Source organism: Tachysurus vachellii, chromosome 23, assembly GCF_030014155.1.
Source record: "Tachysurus vachellii isolate PV-2020 chromosome 23, HZAU_Pvac_v1, whole genome shotgun sequence".
NCBI lineage: Eukaryota > Metazoa > Chordata > Actinopteri > Siluriformes > Bagridae > Tachysurus > Tachysurus vachellii.
Window position 1 is genome coordinate 8,283,694 of NC_083482.1, and position 23,780 is coordinate 8,307,473.

General features: G+C 38.4%; 1 protein-coding gene across 1 annotated transcript; it reads left to right on the plus strand.

Annotated features, from left to right (window-relative positions):
• The first annotated feature begins 2,265 nt into the window (after window positions 1-2,265).
• On the plus strand, window positions 2,266-22,796 carry hsd17b12b (hydroxysteroid (17-beta) dehydrogenase 12b). Its single transcript, XM_060859130.1, has 11 exons — window positions 2,266-2,620; window positions 9,032-9,078; window positions 9,985-10,060; window positions 13,677-13,784; window positions 14,140-14,204; window positions 14,755-14,799; window positions 16,711-16,745; window positions 17,645-17,726; window positions 20,281-20,346; window positions 20,705-20,854; window positions 21,297-22,796. Exons 1-11 carry the CDS (start codon window positions 2,449-2,451, stop codon window positions 21,402-21,404), a joined length of 954 nt encoding a protein of 317 aa, XP_060715113.1. The 5' UTR covers window positions 2,266-2,448; the 3' UTR covers window positions 21,405-22,796.
• The last annotated feature ends 984 nt before the right edge of the window (window positions 22,797-23,780 follow it).

Sequence of the window (23,780 nt, forward strand, 5' to 3'; positions counted from 1 at the left end):
ATATCAGTTGTCTGAACCTTTACTGCTGGAGATATTGCTATTTAAACCATTGCATTGTCTTATTTTCTATGTGCAGTAAAACTAACAGAAAAGCTATTTATAAAGAATGTGGAATGAAAGTCTGGGCCTTCTGATGGATTTCTAAACTTTTTATTGTCATAATGATCCAACATAAAGAATTAAATGTGCAGCAGGCAAGATTTGTCATTTGTCCCCTTAATACTGTAGGTGTATTTGATGTTTGAGTTATTATTCTTATTTTTTATTATTAGCCTACCACTTGATTCCTATCCATGTACACAGATCTCTGCCCCAGGATATACTATAGCTCATAGAGTGTTTATAAAAAGATTGACAGGAGAGCTGTCTAAACACAAACAAGAGGTTCGAGACCGGACGATTTCCAAAAATCTTTTCTGAGCCACTTAGTCCACTTGTGCTTGAACCTATATATATATTTTTAGCACGTCTTAAATATCTTCTACGTGATTTGTACATGTAAGATAATGTACTATTCTACCTTTAAGTTAATAATCCAATATTAATTTGATATTTCTGTGCATTTGATACTTTACAATCTGTGAAATATGCTTAGAAGCCTACAAATGACACCATATTTCTGTCATGTGAGAAATGCCTTGAGCTGTTAATGATTGTGAAAGCTTAAACTTTTCTCAGTGTGTTGAGCAAGATGTGTATTGTGCATGTCTACATCCTGTTTCTATAGGCGTGATGACAAATATGTATTAAAACCAACGTGTAAGATGTAAAACAAAGAAGTAAGACGTAAGAGCTACATAGCCAGTTCTGCATTCTACAGCATTTACTCTACACACTACAACCTTTACATATTTTCCGTAGCGGTTATTATATTCCTAGAGCAACATACTTATTGTATGTAACAGCAACACACACTCTTCACCCTCCTGCCGTCTGGAAAAAGGTACCAAAGCATTCGGGCCCTCACGACCAGAATGTGTAACAGTTTCTTTCCACAAGCCATCAGACTCCTCAATAACTGAACTGAACTGTACTGAGCACAACACACACACATCAAACTGTTTACATGCTGTTTTGCACACTGTTTTAGCTCTTTGCAAAATGTCACATTTCAGATGTTTGCTGTTTAGCACAGTACTTTACATTACCTTATGTAACTGCTGCTATAATACTAATGTGTTCATTCCAGTATTTCTGCACACGTAATATTGTTTTAACGTTAAGTATTTACACTGGTCGGCGCTGTGTATTGTCTTTTGTGTACTGTCTTGTTTATCTTGTCCTGCACCATTTGCACCAGGTTGCACAGATGCACTTTATGTATCTAGGACTACTTACTAAGTCCTTAGCTCTGTCTTTGTTCTATGTAGCACCCATGGTCGTGGAGAAAAGTTGTCTCATGTCACTGTGTACTGCAACAGCTATATAGGGTTGAAATGACAATAAAAGCTTCTTATCTTGACTTGACAACAGACTGATTGTGTGTGACCGATCAACTTATAATTTCATTTACAATCCACACAGTGACAATAAACACGTGTGTGTGCACTTAATGTAAATTCTCCATCTGTAAATCCATACTTTATATATATATATATATATATATATATATATATATATATATATAAAATATAATATATATATATATGTTTTAATCAATAAAATAAAACTCATTGTGCTTTCGGTGCTTGTTTTTTTCCTCCATACTGTGATTATCATGTGTAATGAGATTGCTGTAAATACTTTCAAAAATAAAATATATGACACTTGGCTTTTGTGAGCTATCAAATGCTATATGGTCTAAAGATAACAAATAATAATAGAACTAGTAAAAAAAAAATATATATATATATATATATATATATATATATATATATATATATATATATATATATATATATATATATTTCAAGATACTGAAATACTGAATCAAGATACTGAATTTTATACTGAATCAATTGCACACTGTAGATTAGTTATATTCTAACATCTATCTGTCTAGTCACTGTTTTAATGCCTCATATAGCATTATTATTATTATTATTATTATTTTTTAATCATTTATATAATTAATTGATTTGCTTCTTAAACCTGAATGTAATTTTCAAGCCAAGGCTTTCCAGTCCAGACCCGCCTCTAAATCTTGATTGACATAACCAGGACCCAATCAGAGCTCGAGATCAGCACACGCCACACAGAAACGGTTGCTAATGCGGAAGTCAACCTCGGTAAAGTGTCGAATTCCAAACAAATTCCTATAAACTATGTAGTGCACTACGTAGGGAACAAATACCAGTGCTTTCCTAGACTAATATAGTTCACATATACAGGAAGTAGTGAGGTATTTAGGATTCAGCCTCACCGTTAAACAGAAAGCTTGCTAGTTTTATTGCGTGGTGAACAGAGATTAGCTTAAAAAGTAGAGCTGAACACAGACAGGCTGTTGTCATGGAGGCTGCGGATGTTCTGAAGAAGATTCAATTGCCCTTGTTTTGGGTAGGGGCAGTTACTTTGACCTGGGTGTCCGTGTGCACTCTGTTTAGACTCCTTACCGGCCTTCGAGTGTGGTTCCTGGGCAATGGGGAGCTAATAAAAGCCCCCAAACTCGGGAAATGGGCAGGTAAGTAAACAGGTGTATTAATACACAACACCCAGGTAGTATCAGCTTTTATTTATGCTCTCCTTAAGCTCTGAGTAACTCTGCTTTACTGTCAACAAACAAAATTAAACATTTCCATCTTACACCTTATCTTGACTATGTTAAGCGTTAAAGTTGGTATAAATATAATAAAAAGGTGTTCAAGAGAATATTGTGTTTATTGGAAGAAATGAGAATCAAATGGTTCAATGGTTAATGAATAAATAAATAGCTCTGTCTCTATCTCTACTTGGACATTGAATATAGATAAAATCTGAATTGTTGTTAAAATTACACAAGACAGGTTTTTAACACCACACCATAGTTCAGCCTTATCTGGAAGTTCAAAAGTCCACTTTATGGTCAACTCACAACTCACCTGGAATGATGATTAATGCTGTTTCATTAATAAAAGCTCACGTACCTTCATTATTAATGCTATTTTATTAATAAAAGCTCACCTACCTTCATTATTAATGCTATTTTATTAATAAAAGCTCATGTAGCTTTTATTGTCTGCTGTCAAATCATATTGTCAGACACCTCAACATTGAGGTGCTTGTATAAGCAAAACAGACACCGGTGTAGTTATTCGAGCTAAAATAGATCAGACACTTAACTTGAATCTTTTGCCCCGTCATAAATCATAGACTTCCTTAGCATAGATTTATTTTACACACCTAATTACACGTTTTAAATATTAGGTACACGTTATTTATACGTGCAATCTCACAAGGAGTTGTTTTGAATATGTCTTTATATTGTGATTGTGATTTGAAACTAAAATAGATCAGATACTCGAACATGACCTTGCTGACTGCTAGAATAATACTACACTTGTATTATATATAATACACCATATAATATTTTTAAAAGATCACCTGTTTCCTTCAGTCTTTAGCTAATCTGAATCATTGGCAGGTTGACCGAGGTTCACTCCAGATATGATTATTGGGTTTTAAAGATTTCAATCGGGAAGGCGAATTATTATTTTTTGTCCTTTCCTCTTTATTATATTAGATAAATTTCATTCAGCATCACGTGAATTCTTTTTTTTTTTTTTTGTAGAAAGCAATTTAATTTTGTTCAGAGATGAGGGTTGAGATAAGAGGGTTGTATGAAAAGAAAACACATGATATCAATCAATTCCTACTTAAGAACAATTTGTCAGAAATGAACGTAATGGTATTGTGAGATACGTGTGGACTGTTCTCTCCGTGTCCATGTGGGTTTCTTCTGGTTCTCCCATCTCCTAAATGCATGCTGGTGGGTAAGAAAATTGCCCCTTGACCTGAATGAGTCTGTGTATGGTGTCCTGTGATGAACTGGAGTTCCACCCAGGTTAGTTTCCACCTCATACCCTGTGCTCTTTGGTCTGGATCCACCACAACATTGACCAGGATAACACTGTTACTGAAAATAAATGAATGAATGAATGATTAGTGGGGGGCACGGTGGCTTAGTGGTTAGCACGTTTGCCTCACACCTCCAGGGTCGGGGTTCGATTCCCGCCTCCACCTTTAGAATTATTATAATATTTGCATGAGTTTAATTAGCACGCAGATTGTACTGTGAGTGATTTGTACAATTTATTGCCCCATTTTTTTTTTGTGTGTGTGTGAAACAAAAAATCATAGACTTTCTTAGCATAGATTTATTTTACACACAATTACATTTCAGATATTAGGTACACATTATTTATAAGTGTACTCTCATGAAGAGTTGTTTTAAATACTTATTTATATCGAGTTGTGATTTCTATCACTGTAGAAAAAAAAATTCAAAGCTGCCACTTTGAGAACTGTATCTGTGCCGTACCTGAGGTTTGCACAAAGACTTGCCTGAGATAGACTGGAATCTGCTGGAACATGAGTAATAGTAATAGAACGCTCTTCTACCAGTACCTGATACCACGTTCTAGTAGATGTTGGGTGATGCAATGATTTCAGATTAACGATTAAAATGTTTCCATAATCTGTTTGTCCAGTGGCTGTAAGTGGCCTTTCAGTTGTGTTGAAAGTGTTCAGGCGGGGAACCCAACATGTTTAATAAAGCAGACTTCATTCACTAGTTTAGTTTGCGTTCTCCCTGACAGAAAAACCGAACTAACCAATCATAATCATGCTCCTTAGCTTGCGTTTCTAACTTATTTTGTGTGGCAACATGGCTGAAGGCACAGAGGAGCTGGTGGCTAAACAAACAAAAACTACATAGTGGACATGGCACATACAATAGTTGTTTGTAAAACAGTCTGATGTTATATGATGATGTATTTTATTTGTGCTTTAGTAGCAGTTATACTGAAGTAGAAGAAACCTTTCCTTGTCACATGTACATTACAGCACAGTGAAATATATATTTCTTTACATATTTCAGCTTGTTAGGAAGTTGATGCATCCTCCCTGCAGCAAAGAGGGTTAAGGGCCCTGTTTAAGAGCCCAACTATGGCAGCTTGGATTTGAACACAAAGCCTTAACATTTGAGCCACTACTGCTCATAATAACACATCCTTAATCTTAAAGAGACAAGATCATGTAGAAAAATTAAAAAATGAAATTTGCTCAGGTTATGACATTATACACTATTGTCTTGCTGACCTGTGTATGCCTTATTATCTTGCTGTATTAACACTTGCCTGTACTTATACTGTATACAGACCGTTTCATTGTAGGTTTGAAAGGCAATAAGCGAGCAGAGGGTTCACACACTTACCAAAAAAACCCCACGAAAACAGACAGCTATTTTAGTGCTTTCCTGACAAGTTCCCTCGATGTGTGAATTCCCTTTTCGGTTCCTGTTCCCACTTTTGTGAATGAAGGCATCTGAAATTGCAGGCTATAATTGGTTGATTGAAGGCAGTGCTCTGATTGGCCACATGGATTCTTGTGTTTTTTTTTTTTTTATCGCTCCTTTCCTCTTGTGATGTTCACCGTTGTTGCCACGTGCCCCAGCTCCTGTTCACGCATATCGTCCCATTCAGTCAAGCTGCTTTATTCTCTGTCTCTCCTCCCAGTTGTAAAACAACGATATGCTTCTCTCCCGCTGTCCCTGCATGAATACTCACACTCGCTCCCTGCTCGTTGGCTTTTGCTCTCCTCATTGCTTTCAGTACTGCCGTTAGAAGCCTTATTTATTAGACGCAAACTGCACAACCTTAACCCAAGCCCTCATAGGCCTCAGCTGTTGGAGTAAAAGATTAGTGGGAATTTATGTTGTCCCAACCACCAAGTGTCTAGTGTCTGTTAAGTCATAAGGGATCACATATATTAGATTGGAGACGGCATCAATTTTCTTATCTTTTTATTCATGGATTTATCTTCAGTAATCAATCTGGTTAAGGTGTTGGTGGTGGATCTTGAGTCTGTTTTTTGGAGTATTGGTGGAAGTTCACCCTGGATAGAAGAGGATGCTACTCCATTACATGACACCATGCTCACGCAACCATTTTAACAGCATGCTATCAGGTCGAAACCAAGAACCTGGAGGAAACTGACACAGAACCAGGGAGACTGTCTCTGATTAATAAACCTCTGAAGTTGACCATCTTGTTGCTCATACACACTTCACATATTTAAGCCAAGCATGTGTGAGTTTTTAAGATTTGAAGATTAATTAAAAGTTAATATACAGCGAAAATATAAAGGATACCAAGACCGATCCTTGTGGTACACCGTAGTTTGCTTATTTTAGATCTGAATGGGCTGCAGATTGTTGAGTTTTAACTCTATTTTCTCATAATGCCCTTTCATTGAGACCTTCTGTGCATTTTCTATTGACAATTTATTTTTCAAAACGGATCTTCATTCTTTCATTTTCATTTTTCAACAGCACGCATTCATTTTCTGTTCATTACGAGGTTCCATTGCAAAATCTTATGAATGCTTCATTGATGGCTCTTTAGGAACTGATGCAGCTTAGGAGGCATTCACACGGTTCTGTCCCCCCTTTTCTGAAAATACCTCGCCTCCGGGGAAAACTTGAATGCATTGCACACTATTTTTAGAGCAGCCAATTTTAAACCCCCTGCTTTTGAAGATCACTGTCGATGTGAAGCGAATAAAGCCGCTGAGCGAGGCACGTGGCATCCCATGCTATTTAAAGCAGAATGTTAGTGTGAGCCACGGCCCAGGGGACCCTTTGAAGCCTCGATCGCGGCATCCAATGAAGAGCTCCCTCTATTACATAACGCAGCATACATACAGGGACAGCGAAGGATCCCCCCCCTTTAAAGTTTTTGTTAGGAGTTAGAGAGGGGAGGAGCGTGTCAGAGAAGAAAACGAAATCCACGTGGATGGCACACGTAGAGTGTTTCTTTTTCATTTTTTTCTTTTTTTCTCTCTCTCTTCTCCCCCACTCTTCTTTCTTTTACCCTGGCGATGAGGCTATATTTGTCACAGCACTATCCTTTGTGGAATGAGCTGGAATAATTCATGCATCAGTGGACAGTAAGGGCATTGGCTGCAAAAATAGATTCATTCACTCTTGCATTTCTTGGTGAATGGTATTGTGTGAGTAGTGAATACACAGTGCTGTTGCCTCGCCTGGCACAGCTTCATTCGTCTTCATGGTCCCTGTCAGTCAGTATGCACAGCATGCGTTACTGCAGTGGCAACAAAGCCCGTGCAGACGCAGCCGGATACCGGCGTGCAGCCGATGCAGGAGGTGAGATCCAGGCTGCATCTGTAGCCTGCTTTCTGTGCACAACCATAAGAGGGAGATGTGCAGCGGGTGATGTGATGCTGAGCCTCGTTGGTATTCAAGCGCTGCAGCTGTTCCAGACGAGGCTGCAGTGCCTGCCTGGTATTTTTAATCTCCTGTTCTTTTTTTAGCCCTCAGACTATTTTGCGGCAGCAGCAGCAGCAGCATCAGTAACATCAGCAGTGTGCGCTGAGAGGGGGCGTCCTCACTCTTTAGAGATCGTGCTGGAGTTGACTTGATTTCTCAAATAAAAAACAAAAAGACTTTTTTTTTTTTTTTTTTTTTCTACTTGAAGAGGAAGAACAGAAAGATTTCACTTACCTGATATTGATTTGGTTTCAGTCAATAATTTTTGATTGTCTTTACCTTCAGCTGTGCTAGATTGCATCAGTGCATTTCCTGCTTCAGTGGCGAATCAGGGTCTCTTTAACTGCGATCCTCTAAACAGTCTATGGACCTACTATTACACCATACTTCTATTTGTATTGCCGTGACTGGGGAAAATAAAAGTGAGCCAGTCTAATATGACCTTAAAATAGAAACTGTTGTACAAGGAGCTGATCAGTTTTTGTATGATTTCACATGATTTAGTGCTGATCAAGCTCGAAGGCTAAAGCTGTTAGTTTGTGGGTTTGGGTGCGGGTGGAGATGCAGCAGGCCTGTGTCTAAAATCCACCTCGATCAGAATAATGAGTTATGACAGCACTCTGTCAATGATCAGGTGAACATGATGTCATGCACTGACATGAATATTCGTCATGAGTTTTATTCAATAAATTTCTAACCAAAGCGATTCGACAATGATGTTTCCTCGGCATCTTGGCCTCGTCAGAAGAAGCACGTGGATTTTTTTTTTTTTTCTCTTCTGTACTAAAAAACTACTGAAAGCATACAGAAATTTCCCTCGCCTCTAGCTGTGTCACCACCCTTCTCGACTGTACTCTCCACTTGCTGCTTGCCTTTCACTCTTTCTATTTTTAGCTGCCCCCAGCATCAGTCCCCACTCACCCCACCCTTGTGCTGTCTTGTTGTTCGTCATCCCTCCCGCCCTCCCTCCCTCCTTTTCCACACTCTGTCCTCTGCTACTCCAGCGGAAGCAGAGCGCTCACGTGAATCTTTAACTCTACCTCCTTTGACACGAGCCATGCCAAGGTCAAGGAGGGTGACGCTAGGGCTGTGCCCTCCATGCCGAGGCGACAGGGCGAGGCCAGTCATGAATCTGCGCTTTTCTTGCTCTTCCTATACATGCAGTGCATCTTCAGCCTGTCCCCTTACATGCCTCGCTTCCAGCTATTTTTACAAAGAGGTGAGCTGTGAGAGGGGGGGTGATGAAGCAAATGGCTTAAAATAGCCACTGTTGTCTTGGTAAAGCAAGGACGACTGAGCAAGAACGGCCCAGGAACTCGCACACTCACTGTCCTGTTGTTAGCATGTAATTCTCCCAAGCCAAGTTCAATTCCCTTCCCAGATCCATGAAGCACTACGAAGTGTCATTAGGGTCACGTGTACATGCAGGGGTGCGCACTCTATAGACGTAATATTGTCTCCATCACACTAAATGTCTTTTATAATGGCATTACCAAAGGAAACCATGCCACTGTAGTGGATTTGCCATGCTGATGCTAGTTCTGTCTCATGCTCTAAGTAGTTAATGTATCATTTTTCTAACCTTTCCTTCCGTTTCTCAACTCCTAGTCGTAACCGGGGCCACCGATGGAATCGGAAAAGCCTACGCGGAGGAGGTAAGATTCCAGTGTGTTTTATTTTTTATTTTTTTTGGTCTTCCTTTACAGAAATCACTATGAGTCATCAGTAGAGAGGTCTTAGTGAGAGATGAGCGGAGGACTGAAACACGTTCTAAAACACGTACCAGTAAAAAGCATACACACTTTCCACATCGCTGTTTATTTGCCGCCTGCTTTAACCATCCATAACATATACAACAGATACAGTTCAATTAAATTTATTTGTAAAGCGCTTTTCACAATACACCTTGTCTCGAAGCAGCTTTAAATAATTCTAGAAGTTTAAAAGTTTAAAATTGTTACTGCATATTCCTAACTATTAACAAAGCTAGGAGGCACCTGTGGTGAGGAAAACCTCCCTGAGATGATATGAGGAAGAAACTTTGAGATGAACCAGGCTCAGAAGGAAACCCATCGTCATTTGAGTGACACTGGTCAGGAAATAATGTAAATGTTAATAATGTCCTTTCTACAATGGTTTATAGTCGAGTGGAATTGTGTAACCAAGAGCTCCTGAGCACAGACCTAACGCTAACTCCTGCCTGATCCTTCCTGAAGTCCTCAAATGATCGCTGATGAATGAATAGATTCAGTCTTGCATCACAGAATACGCTAATGTGTGTATTCCAAGTAGTTAAATCATTTATAATCTTATACTTAGCATATTTTATTTCTCCATGTAATAAAATGTTATTTAATTTTGTGTATATTTATTTGTCTGGATGATTGGATTGACTTATTACTACCAGGCTTACACACAACGGATAACTGGATACTTTTAGATTTTTCCACCAATCCTGTAAACACGATAATACGCTATAATGGCTGTTTGTGTGTGTTTATTTATTTATTTTATTATTTATTTTTTATTTACCCCCCCCCCCCCCCCTCTCCACCTCTCAGCTTGCACGCCGAGGCTTTGCCATCGTCCTCATCAGCCGGACTCAGGAGAAGCTGGATGAAGTGTCTAAATCCATTGGTATGTACCTTCCTGGCGTGTTTCTGCTGTTACGTTTTTGCTGTTATTCACATTTTTTCCCAGACACTTTTCCCAGATTTTTGGACAGATCTTGGAGTGTGCACTAGAACCTCTTTATCTTCCTTTACCTTCCTTTTCGCTTTCACACAAGATTACCAAAAAATTGGCCTACTCTCAAATCCTGATATATTATAATTATACTATAAAACACACAGGCCAGTTTATCAGGAACACCTGTACATCCGTATATTCATGCAGTTATTTATCGAGCTGCTCACGTGGCAAAGTTTTAAATCACGTGGAAGTCAAGAGCTTCACATCAAACATCAGAACATCTTTATCAGATCTCGGTCTGATCCCAGAAAATTCGATGTGGCTCTGTAAACTGACCCAAGCAGAGTTTGACTGAGACCATGGAACCGTGGACAGAGGTCCACGAAAGCTGGACTGATTCAGAAGATCGATAAAACATGAAGAAATTGAAATGTTTTGGTGTCGGATCTTGCGCCGACCGCAGATCGCTGTTCTCAGCCGACAGGAATGCGACTCGATGTAGACTTCTGCTGCTGTATCCCATCCACCATAAGATTTAGTGCGTTGTGCATTCTGATTTTCACTACGGTTATAAAGACCTGCTGCTTACTCAGTGTTTTATTGTTTGAGTTAACGCTGTAGACTGATGTGCTTGAAAATCTCAGGAGATCATCACTTTCTGAAATACTCAAACCAGTAATCGACATGCCACCATGCGACAGTGAACAGTCAGAGAGTCCTTCAAAGAGAAGTTACCAACTCCACGTGGTCTCTGAGGACAAAAACCTCCTAATCAATAAACACTCGCCGGAGTGTATACGGTTGTAGAAAGGACATTATTCATAGTAACACTGTCCGGTGTTCATAACAGTTCATAATCACACCCAATCCAGTGTCACCCAAATGAGGATGAGGTTCCCTATTGTGTCAGAGTTTCTTCCTCTTAAATCTAAGGGGGTTTTTCCTCAGCACAGTCGTCTCAGTCACCTCAGGCTTGCTCATTAGGGATAAATACAAACACATTTAAATTTAAGTCTAATATTAATCTTGAATCTTTGTATAAAGCTTTGTATAATGTTAACATTTTTCTACTTTTTGCAACATTTCTTATGTTCTGTAAAGTTGCTTTGAGACGATGAACATTGTTAAAAGCGCTATACAAATAAATTTGAATTGACTTGTATCTGCATGAATTTTATGCGTTGCGCTGCAGCTACCTGATTGGCTGATCGGGCAACTGCATCAATAAGCAGGTGTACAGGTTTTCATAATAAAGTGTCTGGTGAGGTATACGCCATTAAATAATTATCATTATTGATGTTATTATACGGTAAATGAATAGCCATTAAGTCTTATTACTCTGTAGCCTGCCTTTGAAAAATATGTCTCCATTAAACAGCATGAATCTAAACCTATATTTCCCCATTTAGCTGTTTTTGCTTTGGTTTCGCGTTTTGACCCGTGCGTAGTTAATTACAGTAACATTTTTCAATTTCCCATGGCTCGTCTGGGACGAATGGAGGATTTGAGTTTCCAGGAATTCTTAATATGTAACTTGACAGCGATTGAATAAGCAGCTGGCTAGTGCAGGTTTTCTAAGAAACCGCTTGTATATAGAGAGGAACCTAATAAAATAACATCTGATTTTTCAGTAAAGCTTTTAGCAGACTAATTTCAGATAACCATGGGCTAGTTATGGAGACCCTTTCACAGAGACGTGATTAGCCGTCTATCAGCATAAAAGTAGAAAATCTGCTTCTGGATTATTTGACCCTAACGTAAAATTCCAGAAAAAAAATTGGTCCTCAGTTGCGCACCTGAGCAACTCCACAATTGTAGCTGAGGAGAAAACAGAGTGAGACGTGCGTGCTTGGGTGAGAGTGTCTGCGCGAGTGAGTGCGCGAGTAAGCGCGTGCGTGCAAAAGCGTGTGTGTGTGCATGAGCGAGAGAATTGTGATGGAGGGAAAGTGCTGTTCCTACTTGCGAGGCTCTGAGTGTCTCCCTCTGCTGAATGAGTTTGGATGTTAATGAAGCAGGCTATTTTTAGTGTCGCGCTGAAAGACAGGCTCTGTGCCAGCCAAGTTGCCTGGCTGCTGCAACACTGAGGGACAATCGCAGATGGAGGTGCATCCTGGGATACGTCATGTAGGGGCACCAGAACAAATGGACATGTATTTTTTTATTTTTTTTTTATTTTTATTTTTTTCTTCTTCTCACCCATCAGTAGCAAAAGCTGCTGTGAACATTTTCACTGGATTCATTTCACGTAGCGACGTTTAGTTTGTTCCGTGTTATAGAGCTAAAGATGAAAGATCCTGTGTTGTAGGATACAGCAGTGTGTGGTTAGTTATTAGTGCTGTAATATGAGGAAGTAGTGCAGGTTAACGTCACAGTATCACTTTTAGCTGCTCGTGATCTTTTTTCATTTAAGAACAGAACATATCACACACCATCTACATATCATGCACATTTCTAGCGTTAGTTTTTTTTTCCCCGTCATGTTTTTAATTGCCTGTGTGCTGAGACGCTCCAGTTCACCTGCTCCTGCACATCTTTTTCAATGAAGCAGGACAGCGTCTACAGGGACGAGCCTGCGAGAGAGAGCAGAGACGAACGGAGTGAATGGAGCCTTGTTTCTCCTCGCTGTCATTCTCTCTTTCACACACAGCATCTCTCCTAATGCATCTCTTTCATCTTTCCTTTCTTTCTCTCCTCTAAAGCCATATTTTTTCTCTTTCAGTCTCCTAGTCTCTAGCTTTCTCTCTCCTCCATCCTTTTCTTTCACTCTTGATTTTATTCTCCTTTCACTTGTTTTGTTGCCCCTCCCGTTTTTTCCCTATTTCTTCTTTCTTGATTTCTCTCCCTCTGTCATGCCCTTTCTCTGTCCCTCTCTCCCTCTGTCCCTCTTCTATTTCTATTACATTCTTGTCAGTTTCTTTCTTTTTTCTCTCATTCTCTCCCTCTATCTTGCCCTATATATTTCTTTTGCTATCTATCTATCTATCTATCTATCTATCTATCTATCTATCTATCTATCTATCTATCTATCTATCTATCTATCTATCTATCTATCTATCTATCTATCTATCTATTTATTTATTTTTTACATTTAATCTTTGTTTATCATTCAAATTTTTTTTTTAATCACTTTTTGCCTCTTGCATTTTTTTTGTCTGCAGCTTAAAGTTTTGAACTTTTTCAATTTGTTCCACAGTTTACTTATTATCCGCCTTTCATAAAGGCTAACAGAAAAAAGCAGCAATGCAAAAGCTCAGCTCACTTCCTGTGTCCACTCATGCACTCCTGTAAAAAATTTCAATATCATCCTTTGGGGATATTTTAGTCGACTGGCCTGGAAACATTCCTGTAACTTACATGGATGATTGTAGCACAGTGAATTCCTTGTATTTGTCTGTACAGTCGATAATAAACCCTGCGGCTTTGTCCTCGCCCGTCCTTCACCGACGTCCCGTTATCGCTGAAATAAAAGCACCTCTCATTTCATGTTGTTGTATTTCTAGTAAAAACTTTTCTCTTTTCATTTTTTTACTTAACACTTATTGTTAACTCTGTTCTTTTTCAGAGAGCATGTACAACGTTGAAACTAAAACCATCTCTGCAGACTTCGGATCAGTGGATATCTATCCCAAGATTGAATCTGGACTAGCTGGACTTGAGATTGGGATCTTGGGTAGGTTGTGTGTTTGTGTGTGTTTTTGTGATTGCATTTTCCCAAGCATCCAATCAGTGTGAAGCTTGTGTATTTCAGCGGCTGTTATCATGTACCTGTAGTGTCACTTGGGCCTTTTGGAACAAAATGTTCTAGGCATGGACTGTGTAACTGGTGTCTCTTTTTCTAAACTAGTGGATATTTTGAGTACAGTAGGAGTGTTTCTTTAATGAACACTAGCTGCCATATGCTAGTGTTTGCTGCCTCCTGCTGGATGTGAAACGCTCTCGTCAGTCTGATCTGTTTTTTTTTTTTTTTTTTTGTTTTTTGTTTTTTGTTTGTCTTAAATTCAGTCCGTATAATTTTTCCTTCACAGTTAACAATGTCGGAGTATCCTACTCTTACCCCGAGTTTTTTCTCAACGTACCAAATCTGGATAAGGTAAGTAGTGAAGTTTTAGGATTTTGTGATTCTGAATTTGAACTGATTCATTGATGTTGAAACCCAGGAGCGGATCATGACCGTAGATTTTGTTGGGGCAAGACAGCGTCATTAACAACAACCTCAACCAAACCAAGCTGAGAGGCCGTCACGCTTGACTTGTGCCGTAGGCTTTTATTTATTTTTTCCTTGTGAAAGGCAGCTGAACATCAACCACTTGCTACATGCTGCAAAGTGGTTGATGTTCAGCTGCCTTTCACAAGCATCTCAAACATGGGGCAGTGTGCTTCCTGCATCACTTTCATCAAGACTTTCTTACTGTAGTTAATGTTTCAGGTGTATTAAGAACTTAAAATGGGGGACATGCCTCCTGACAACATCTAAAAAGATGACAACATCAATGGAGCAGATTTGGGCTTATATCTATCAAACAGTGACCTCTTTAAATTATTAATGATTAAAATGATATAGTTGTGAATGAAACTGCATCTGTGGATAAAACTGTTGAAATCGATTCTAAATAAATACCAATGGCTGTGTCTTGTTCCAGTTCATCAACAACATCATCAACATCAACATGACCTCAGTCTGCCAGGTGAGTGTCACTTCTCTACTGTGATCTGGTCCAGAACCAGGACTAAAGACCTGCTGCTGCATGAAGCAAACATCTTAAATTAGATTCTGATCAAAGTAGTATTTTTGCAGGATTGTCTTGTGGAACAATATCATGCAAGAAAAAATAGAATATAATCAATCAAATGACTGAAAATACAGTTGAAGGGAATTAATTTAACTCAAGATTTATATTCTGTAAGTTTTGATTACGCTGACCTGTTGGTTCCTCAGGAGCTCTTGGAATGACATTATTTACATTTACATTAATCAGCCAAATGAGACTGAGGCTTCCTTCTGAGTCTGGTTCCTCTCAAGGTTTCTTCTTCATATCACCTCAGGGAGATTTTCCTCACCACCGTCACCTCAGTCTTACTCATTAGGGATAGATGTTAGAGATAAATAGTTATTTAATTTTAAACTTTACAATTGTTATTCTGTTTCTACGCTTCTGTAAAGCTGCTTTGAGACTTTCAATTGTTAAAAGCGCTAGACATAAATTGAATCGTCTTCACAATGTTTTGGCATAATCACATTGGTGTTGGCGATGCTGCACAGTTACATGTTCAGACCACTTCACAACTTGTGTAGTATTTATAAAGGAGTTTGTATTGATTGTAAAATAGTTTTTTCATCCCTCTTCAGCAAGCACCGTATGTCGATTAGGGTTGTTGTGGATCTGAGGTCCAGGACTGTATGACTCGAGTCAAGTCTCAGGACATTTTCATCACTAGTCTATTTTCACAAACCTTTTTGCCGTTTGTACTTAGGCTTGTCTTAATCTTGGGCATTAGTCTCACTAAATATGGTTGTGAATCGACTGAGTTCATAAAAATAATGCACAAAATTTCAGAAGATGTAATTCCTGCTAATCATTAGCACCATATATAATGAAGCCAGTTTCAGAAAACTTTTTTTGATGGTTTTCAGTCTTGATTCTGCCTTCATTTGGGCTCAATCTCAACTTGGCCTCAACACACTTCAGTCTCAGCTAACTTCATGTCTCTGACTCAACTGCCTCGACTACATCCTAACCACAGTGTATTAATGAGTGTAATTCAAGTGAGCACATAAAACCTGTGTACATAATATCTCTGTGCATAAATCCCTGATTTTGATCTGTGGTGTAGAAAGAGTTAGGGTTATAACACTTTATATTCAGTTCAATTCATTTTTATTTGTGTATCGCTTTAACAATGGACACTGTCTCAAAGCAGCTTTACAGAACATAAGAAATATAAAACATAATACAAGAAATGTAATATTATACAAAGATTAATATAATACAAATGTTCAAGATTAATATTAGACTTGTATTTAAATGTGTTGTTTTTATCACCAATGAGCAAGTCTGAGGTGACTGAGACGACTGTGGAAATGAAAAACTCCCTTAGATGGAAAAGGAAGAAACCTGGAGATAGAATCAGACTCTAAGGGAACCTCTTCCTCATTTAGGTGACACTGGAGAGTGTGATTATAAATATACAGCCTGGAAATTGTGTATTGATCAGGAGGTTGTTGTCCTCAAAGACCATATGTAGTTTGTATCTCATCTTTGAATGTCTGAATACTTCATGAAGCAGAGTCCAACTGGAGCTGGTACGCCTCTAGATGCCTCAGGATGCCTCACAGGTTTTTCCTCATCTCAATGAAGGTCCAGAATCTTCATGACATGGAACACAACCGGAGCTACATCCCCTCACTCTCTGCTGCCACTTTAGTGCCAACCCTTTAGTGCCAATCTTTTCCTTAGAACTGTTAAAGCACTCAGCTAACCATTCTTTCCTGTTGCTCAGAATAGTTCACTGACTAGTCTGTTGTGCTGTAGCTGAGCTCAAGGTTTTCTTCTTCAGTATATGCTTCATTTCTCATCTCCTCTACCTCTTTACTACAGATGACTCGGCTCGTGCTGCCCAGGATGGTTGACAGGTGAGTTATTTAGTCTCAACAGGATTTGAGAGTTTTTTTTTTTTATTTTTTAAATTTGTGGGGTTTTTTCTGCAATTTATTTTCAGAAACCTCTTTGAATTGGTAAAATCAAGACCGGATTATTAATCTAACTCTACTCTTTTCCCTCCCATTGCATCAGAGCCTCTGCTTTTGTCCATAACCCCCGGGTTATATGTGAAGTGTGAACAAGTACAGACTCGCACCTATAGATCAGATTCAAGCTCAGAAAGGTTTTATTTATTGTTTTCGTCGACTTTGTAGTACAGTGTAGAACATTTGATTTTTTTTTATTTGCACAATACTGTAGTGTTCAATACCTGGCAGAAAAGCTGAGCAGCTCAGTGTGTGCTGACACAGAGGACAGAAATAGCATAATCCATCATCTCATTATAATTGAAAAGTAGAAGATATGCACACTTGGCTACTTTTAGGCCACACAGGCATGAAGTGTGGTTTGGCTTTTGGAGACTTGCGTTTTAAAAAAAAAAAAAAAAAAAATGGAATCGCCTCACAGCAGTTTTATCCTTTTTTTAAAAAAAAAACATTTGAGGGGGATTTCACTCGCTGTTAGTCTGTGCTGTTACCACAAGAGGGTGCTGAGCTGCTGTGTGTGAGCAGGGGTTAGATTTAGCCATTAATACTAGGTCTCTGTACTAAGGTAAAGCCTGCTATATAGAACATGAGCACCTTTTGAAGATGTCAGAAACTTAGTAATGAACAGAAAGAAGAGTTAGTTTAGTTAGTTATTAAAGAATTTCCTGACCCATTTATGTGCTGCCCATTTGTTAGGAAAGAGAAAAGAGCACTTAACAGAGAGCTGATGGTGATAAAAATCCCACTGACTACAAATCTCTGCCATGTGCCGTGTTTCATTCCAGGTCTAAAGGAGTCATCCTGAACGTTGCGTCTGCGAGCGGCATGTACCCCGTACCTCTCCTCACTCTCTACTCATCTTCTAAGGCAAGTTCACTTCCTCGCTTCTTCTCCTGCTCCAGTCTCACACACACCTGTGTGAATAGTTGTTAGATGTTTCCAAACTCTGTGTGGAACGGTGTAGCAAAAAAAAAAAAGAAGCCTTTTCGAATGTACTTTGCACCTCCGCCTCACCAGGCTCCGTTCCCGAAACGCTCTCTAGCTTAACTGACCATGAAGGCCGTGGAGAATCCTTCAGACTCACAGCTCAATGCTTAGCGTTTTACACTCTCAGTGCTATACAAAACTTAATTCAATTTCAACTTTTAACTAATTCAATTATTTAATTCATCCCATTAATTAAGAAGTCATTTTTGAGTTAAACCAAGTGTGTTAGAGCAGAGGAAACTGGAACGACACGACACGGCGGTGCCCCAGACAAGCGCTCAGACCTGACCTCCAGTCAGAGTCTCCTCATATTCATCAACACACAGATGATTTATTTTTTAATTTTTTTAAAGTTTTGGCATAGAAATGTTTGTAAGGTCATCTGACACTTTATTGAAAACTTTACACTTGTTCTTATTCATTTACGTGCACAGACAAGTCCAAGCATGGAGTCTTACTGCAGTGGATTTAGTGTGTTGTTTTTGAACTTCTTCATCAGTGAGCAGTTGTACTTTTTGACCATATAGTTATAGAAGGGAAATGATTTATAATCCCTTGATCAGATGTCACCCAGATGACAACGGGTTTCCCTTTGACCGGGAGGTGGTAGCCTAGTGGTTAAGGTGTTGGTCTACCAATCGCAAGGTTGTGAGTTTGATTCCTACGTCCACCAAGCTGCTATTGCTGGACCCCTGAGCAAGGCCCTTAACCCTCAATTGCTCAGTTGTATAAAAATAATATAAGTCGCTCTGGATAAGGGTGTCTGCTAAATGCTGTAAATGTAGAGTCTGGTTCCTCTTAATGTTCCTTCCTCATGTCGTCTCAGGGAGATTTTCCTCACCACCGTCACCTCTGACAGGCTCATTAGAGATCGTATATTGTATAATTTATATTTAGGATATTTCTGAACACATCTGCTTTTCCCAAATTTAAACAAAATTGTATTTTCATTTATTTATTCATTTTTTTAGATTTAAATATCTAATGCCCTAATTTTGTAAAATATAAACACCAAACCACAGCAAGTTCAAAACCAAGAAAAGATTAGGTGAAAATATAATCGTATTAAATACACCAAAGGGGGAAAATAACTATTATATTGACAAGCATATGACTCAATAAATTCTATATTTGACATTTATAGGAATTTTTGGGAATTTTAAAGCTGACGCAGTGTTTGTACATAAGTAAAATTTTGTCTTAAAATGTGGAAAATTCTGCGTGGAAACACAAAGAACTCTTTGGTGTTAATTGTCCTGCAATATGTAGTGATTTAAAAAAAAAAAAACGGATGTGGAAGAGAGAATGTTTTCAGATTTAAAAATAGTGCTAGCTTTTAATGTTGTTTTAATTGTTGGCTTGGGCCTCACATTAAACTTTTATTTTATATTGTTTTATCACAAAATCATGCCAAGCAGAAAAGACTCTTTGCGCACATGGCTGGTGTAAATCATTCGCTCTACTCAAAACTAAACCACGCTTTCTCCGTTTATACATTTTTTGGACTAATTAAGACAAGACAAATTTGCTATAAGTTGTCAGTCAGCTGGGTATTTCCAACAGAACAAGTCGATTTAAAAATCAGTCAATTATGTCTAATCATATGTCATTATGTAAAGTCACTCTGCTGCACTGTGAACACTCAGTTCTTACAGGGGAAAGATTTGATTGGTCACCACAAAAGCAGACATGTCTCTTGAATATGGATTCATTCAAATGTATTCATGCGATGGATTCATGTGCCTGTGCACTGAGATCACAAAAATAGTCTGTAGCCTTCAAATCAAGCTTCTGTTGACTTCAAACGCCGTCGGTGTTGTACGTCACGTGACTGGAGAAATAAGCAAGAATTTACGGATTGTTGAGTGAAATGTATGAAAAATCATGCAGCAGTCAAAGCCGAGCAGACCGTCTCCTACATCGGTGTATCTTAGCAACACACACGCAGCGTGTGATGTCATTGAAGCTGTCCCCACTGGCCTTTTTTGTGGACAAATGCTCTCTCTCTCGTAGAGCAACACAAAGCAGCAGTTTGTCCCCTGCAGTCCTCAAGTCCACTGAACACTGGGATTTACTGTCGATGAACGGAGTAAGGAAATAAACGAAGGACAAAAAGAAAAATAACCCATAACAGACAGCACCCTCATCTTTTAAAGATTTTGTGTGTCTTCTGTTCAAGTCTCTCTTTTTCACGTTCTCTCTCAGAGCTCCCGAGTCACACGAGCACTAATTTCCTTCAGCTTGTTTTGCAGAGCTAAAAGGAAAAAAGCCTTCTTACATTTTCTCTGACACATTTTAATGTTTAAGCCTCACAATGCTTGAGTGGGAAACTTTGTTAAGCAATTGAAAGAAACCATTTGCTCAGCCTTTTCCCCCTTTTTTATTCTATCCTTTTGAATATTTGTTTCAGTTAATGCTTTCTATTTTTCTTTAGGCTTTTGTGGATTTCTTCTCTCGTGGACTGGATGCTGAGTACAGAAGTAAGGGCATCATCATCCAGGTAAGAGAAAACACAGGTGTGAAGAGAGAAATGTCTTTCTGTGTGGGAGGGACTTACTGTTCCTGTCAGTCAAAGCTGATCATACACTAGCTACAGTAAACGTGTGTGTCCGTTGAGATCAGGATGCAGAAGAGGGTAGATGGCGCTTTCTTCTGAGTTGTTATGATGCCCTGTGACCCTATGATCATCAGATTCTTTTCAGAGTTGAGCACATGATGTTTTTCCCCCTCGCCAGTCTTATGATAGCTGGAGATTTTCATCAATCTAAGAACTAAAAGCAGGAAAATCTCCCAGGAAACGGAGATTCAGAGGAAATGTTTTTTGGTTATTAATGTATATAATGTTCACTTCTATCTAGAGCGTGTTGCCCTTCTTCGTGACAACCAAGCTGAGTAAGATCAAGCGAGCTTCTATGGACATTCCCACTCCGGAGCGCTACGTCTCGTCGCAGCTGAGCACCGTGGGCCTTCAGAGCCAAACGAACGGCTACCTGCCCCATGCCATCATGGTGAGAACCTGAGAACTTTTTACAAGCTCACCATCTCGAGTTCTGTGTCTTTTGAAATAGACTTCAGTAGTAGTGTTGTCTCAGTAGACTGAACGCTGCTGTACAGGTTGTACAACTCGATAGCCTTGTGATTGTAAGGAGGTTAGTATGTGTTAAAGTGAACAATGTGTGTACATCCTTTCAGCAAAAATACGTTCGACCAAGAATACTGCTGTATTTTCTTATATCCACTGATGTTTATGTCTGAACCAGGGCTTTTATATTTCATGTTTTCAAGACTTTTTTTTTAACAATAAACTTTATTGTATTTATTAATATATATTTTTCATTTCTAGCAGCAGCATCCATGCAAATTTGATAAGAATTTTCTGTACAAGAAAGCTGAAATAGTCCCAAACCTTGAATTTCAAGCTAACTTTTTTTTTTTTTATTATTTCTGCAGGGTTGGGTGACCACTTCTCTACTTCCTGCACGACTGCTCAGCAAGTACATCATGAACATGGGTCTGTCTCAGCGTGCACGTTACCTCAAGAAGCAGAAGCAGGGCTAAGATCATCTCAGCAGTAAACGAGGCAGGATTGGCTTCAGACTTCAGACAGGAGAAGATGGTGGACCAAAACAAAAATTCCATAAAAAGTCTTTTCCTTTCACTCTGGAGTTTGAGGTTGATTCCTGCTTCATTGCAACTAATAGGATTGTTTCTTTTGCTAGTTTGAGTCTTTCAGATTTTTGCATTTGTTTTAGTTCTAATGACGAGACACAAGCACTTCAGTGGCATCGCTAACAAAAAATAAATCTACTGCATTTGTTAAGAAGCATCTCTACCTGGCTTTGCTAATTGAACAGGATTACAGGTGGTCGTACATGTAACATTAACTCTACAGCACTCAAATTTCCACGAACACATTCAGAAAATCAAACAGGTTTAATCTGGTATTAAATGAGGGTAAGTTAGATCTAATCAGTTTACTTTCTGGTGCTGGAACACATTTCACTCTGAGGTTGAGTTAAAGGAGTAGTTTGTTTGTTTAATTTTTAAAGCTTTCTTCTGTGAGAAGATCGTAATTCCATTTCAAACATTGACAATCCTGGGAATAGCTGAGCAGATCAGCTTTGACTGCTTAAGCTCATTTCTGGGCCGGAAAAATGTAAACCGGAGACAAACAAAGAAATGACCCAGTTTCATATGGGAATCGTTGATTTTTTTTCAAATGTGGATTTGAAATTGTATGATTTTATTTTATTTTTTTTTTTTGTGCCTAGAAATATGAATAAATTGAAAAAACGGGATATGGGATAAGTATGGCAAAGTTCCCTACTGCACCTTTAAGTATTGATGACACGCGAGTCATATTTTCAGTTAGATAATCGGTGTATTCTGTATACTGCAGGGGCTGTTGGCATTTGCATTTGTATATCAATCAGGGGATTTTAAAAAAAATATAAATAGTTTTACTGTAGCACTTACATTTCCCCCTCTTTTTTTTTTTTTTTCTTTTTTGGATTTTTTTTTTCTTTTTTGGATTTTTTGTTTGATGACTGAATTTTTTTTGATGCATTTAATTCATGTTAATTAATTTCATTTCCCCCAGACTGTCTGTACCACACGAGTGTTTCTGTAAGACATTTTTGATGTCTCATTTTTGAGACATTGACACGATGTAATTTCTTTACACTAAATTGATGTCATTACATTTTTAATCGTCGCTTAAGCGTTACTTCTGCAGTGTGATGTAGACTTGGTGAACTAAGAGCACAGTTTTGTTTCCATTTCCACTTTTCTCAAACGGGTTTATGATGTATTGATGACCTTGGTTAAGGTCTGAGTTCAGAGTGTAAATGAAATGGATTTGGCTTTAGTTCAGGACACTGAGAACAGAACAGAACATGATGCTAATGCCAAACTTGCAGATATAAACTGGATTGTTTTTGTTGCTTGAAATGAGTCTTGTGTTTTTCAGTCAATTACAAAAAATAACAACAACCAAAAAGAACACTAACATATTTTAACCAATTTGTTAAAAGTGCAGGGTCGGTAAGATACTTATTATGAATTAAACTTCATATCAACTGATTTTAAAACGTAAACAATTTTTGTTGTGAAGAAGAAGAATCTGGTTTCTTAGAAAACTACAGTTGTATGCAAAGGTTTGTGCAGCCTTGGCTAAATGACATGGTTTATTGTTGTTACTTTTCTCTTTGATTAACTCAAAAAGAAAAAAATATATAATTTTGGCATGTGCAAAAGTTTAGACATTCCTCTAACTGTAAAATTTCGAACTAAATTTACTTTAATTTGATCGTTAGGACGTGCTTTTTTTTTCTAAATGAGACCTACGTAGCAAAGAAGAAAAATTTAAAGCTGGTGTTTAAATGCAGTATGAACTGGCAGATAAAAAACAAGTAGAATTCAAAGCAAGATCTGATAGACCAAGTTTCAGACAGAAATGTATGTGTGTCAGAAATGTCTTCTAGGACCTGCAGGAAGCTTTAGTTCTCACAGGAACGATGATGCATTGGTCTCCTTATGTAGGGAAAATTTGCCCTCCCATTTTTGCGACACCCTGTAGGTAAGCTAGAAGCAATTTGGACACAAGTGCTGTGAACTGGTGAAGTAAAAAAAAACAGCAAGAAAAGTGTGTTCCAATTCATTAAACAAGAATAGAAAGCATCCTAGCCGGCTAAACAAGCACTTGCAAGCTGTGTTATCTGCCAAAGGGTAACTAAGCGCTGATTTAGTAAGATGTCTGGTCCCTGAAGTGACTGTGCACTGATAGATTGCTGTAGACATTGTGTTGATTGATTATTTATTTATTTATTTATCTATCTATCTATCTCAGAAAATCAACAGAAGATATAAAAACTGTATTTTCATTCATTCATCTTTAGCAGCTGTTTTATCCTGGTCAGGTTTTGATTTTTCTTC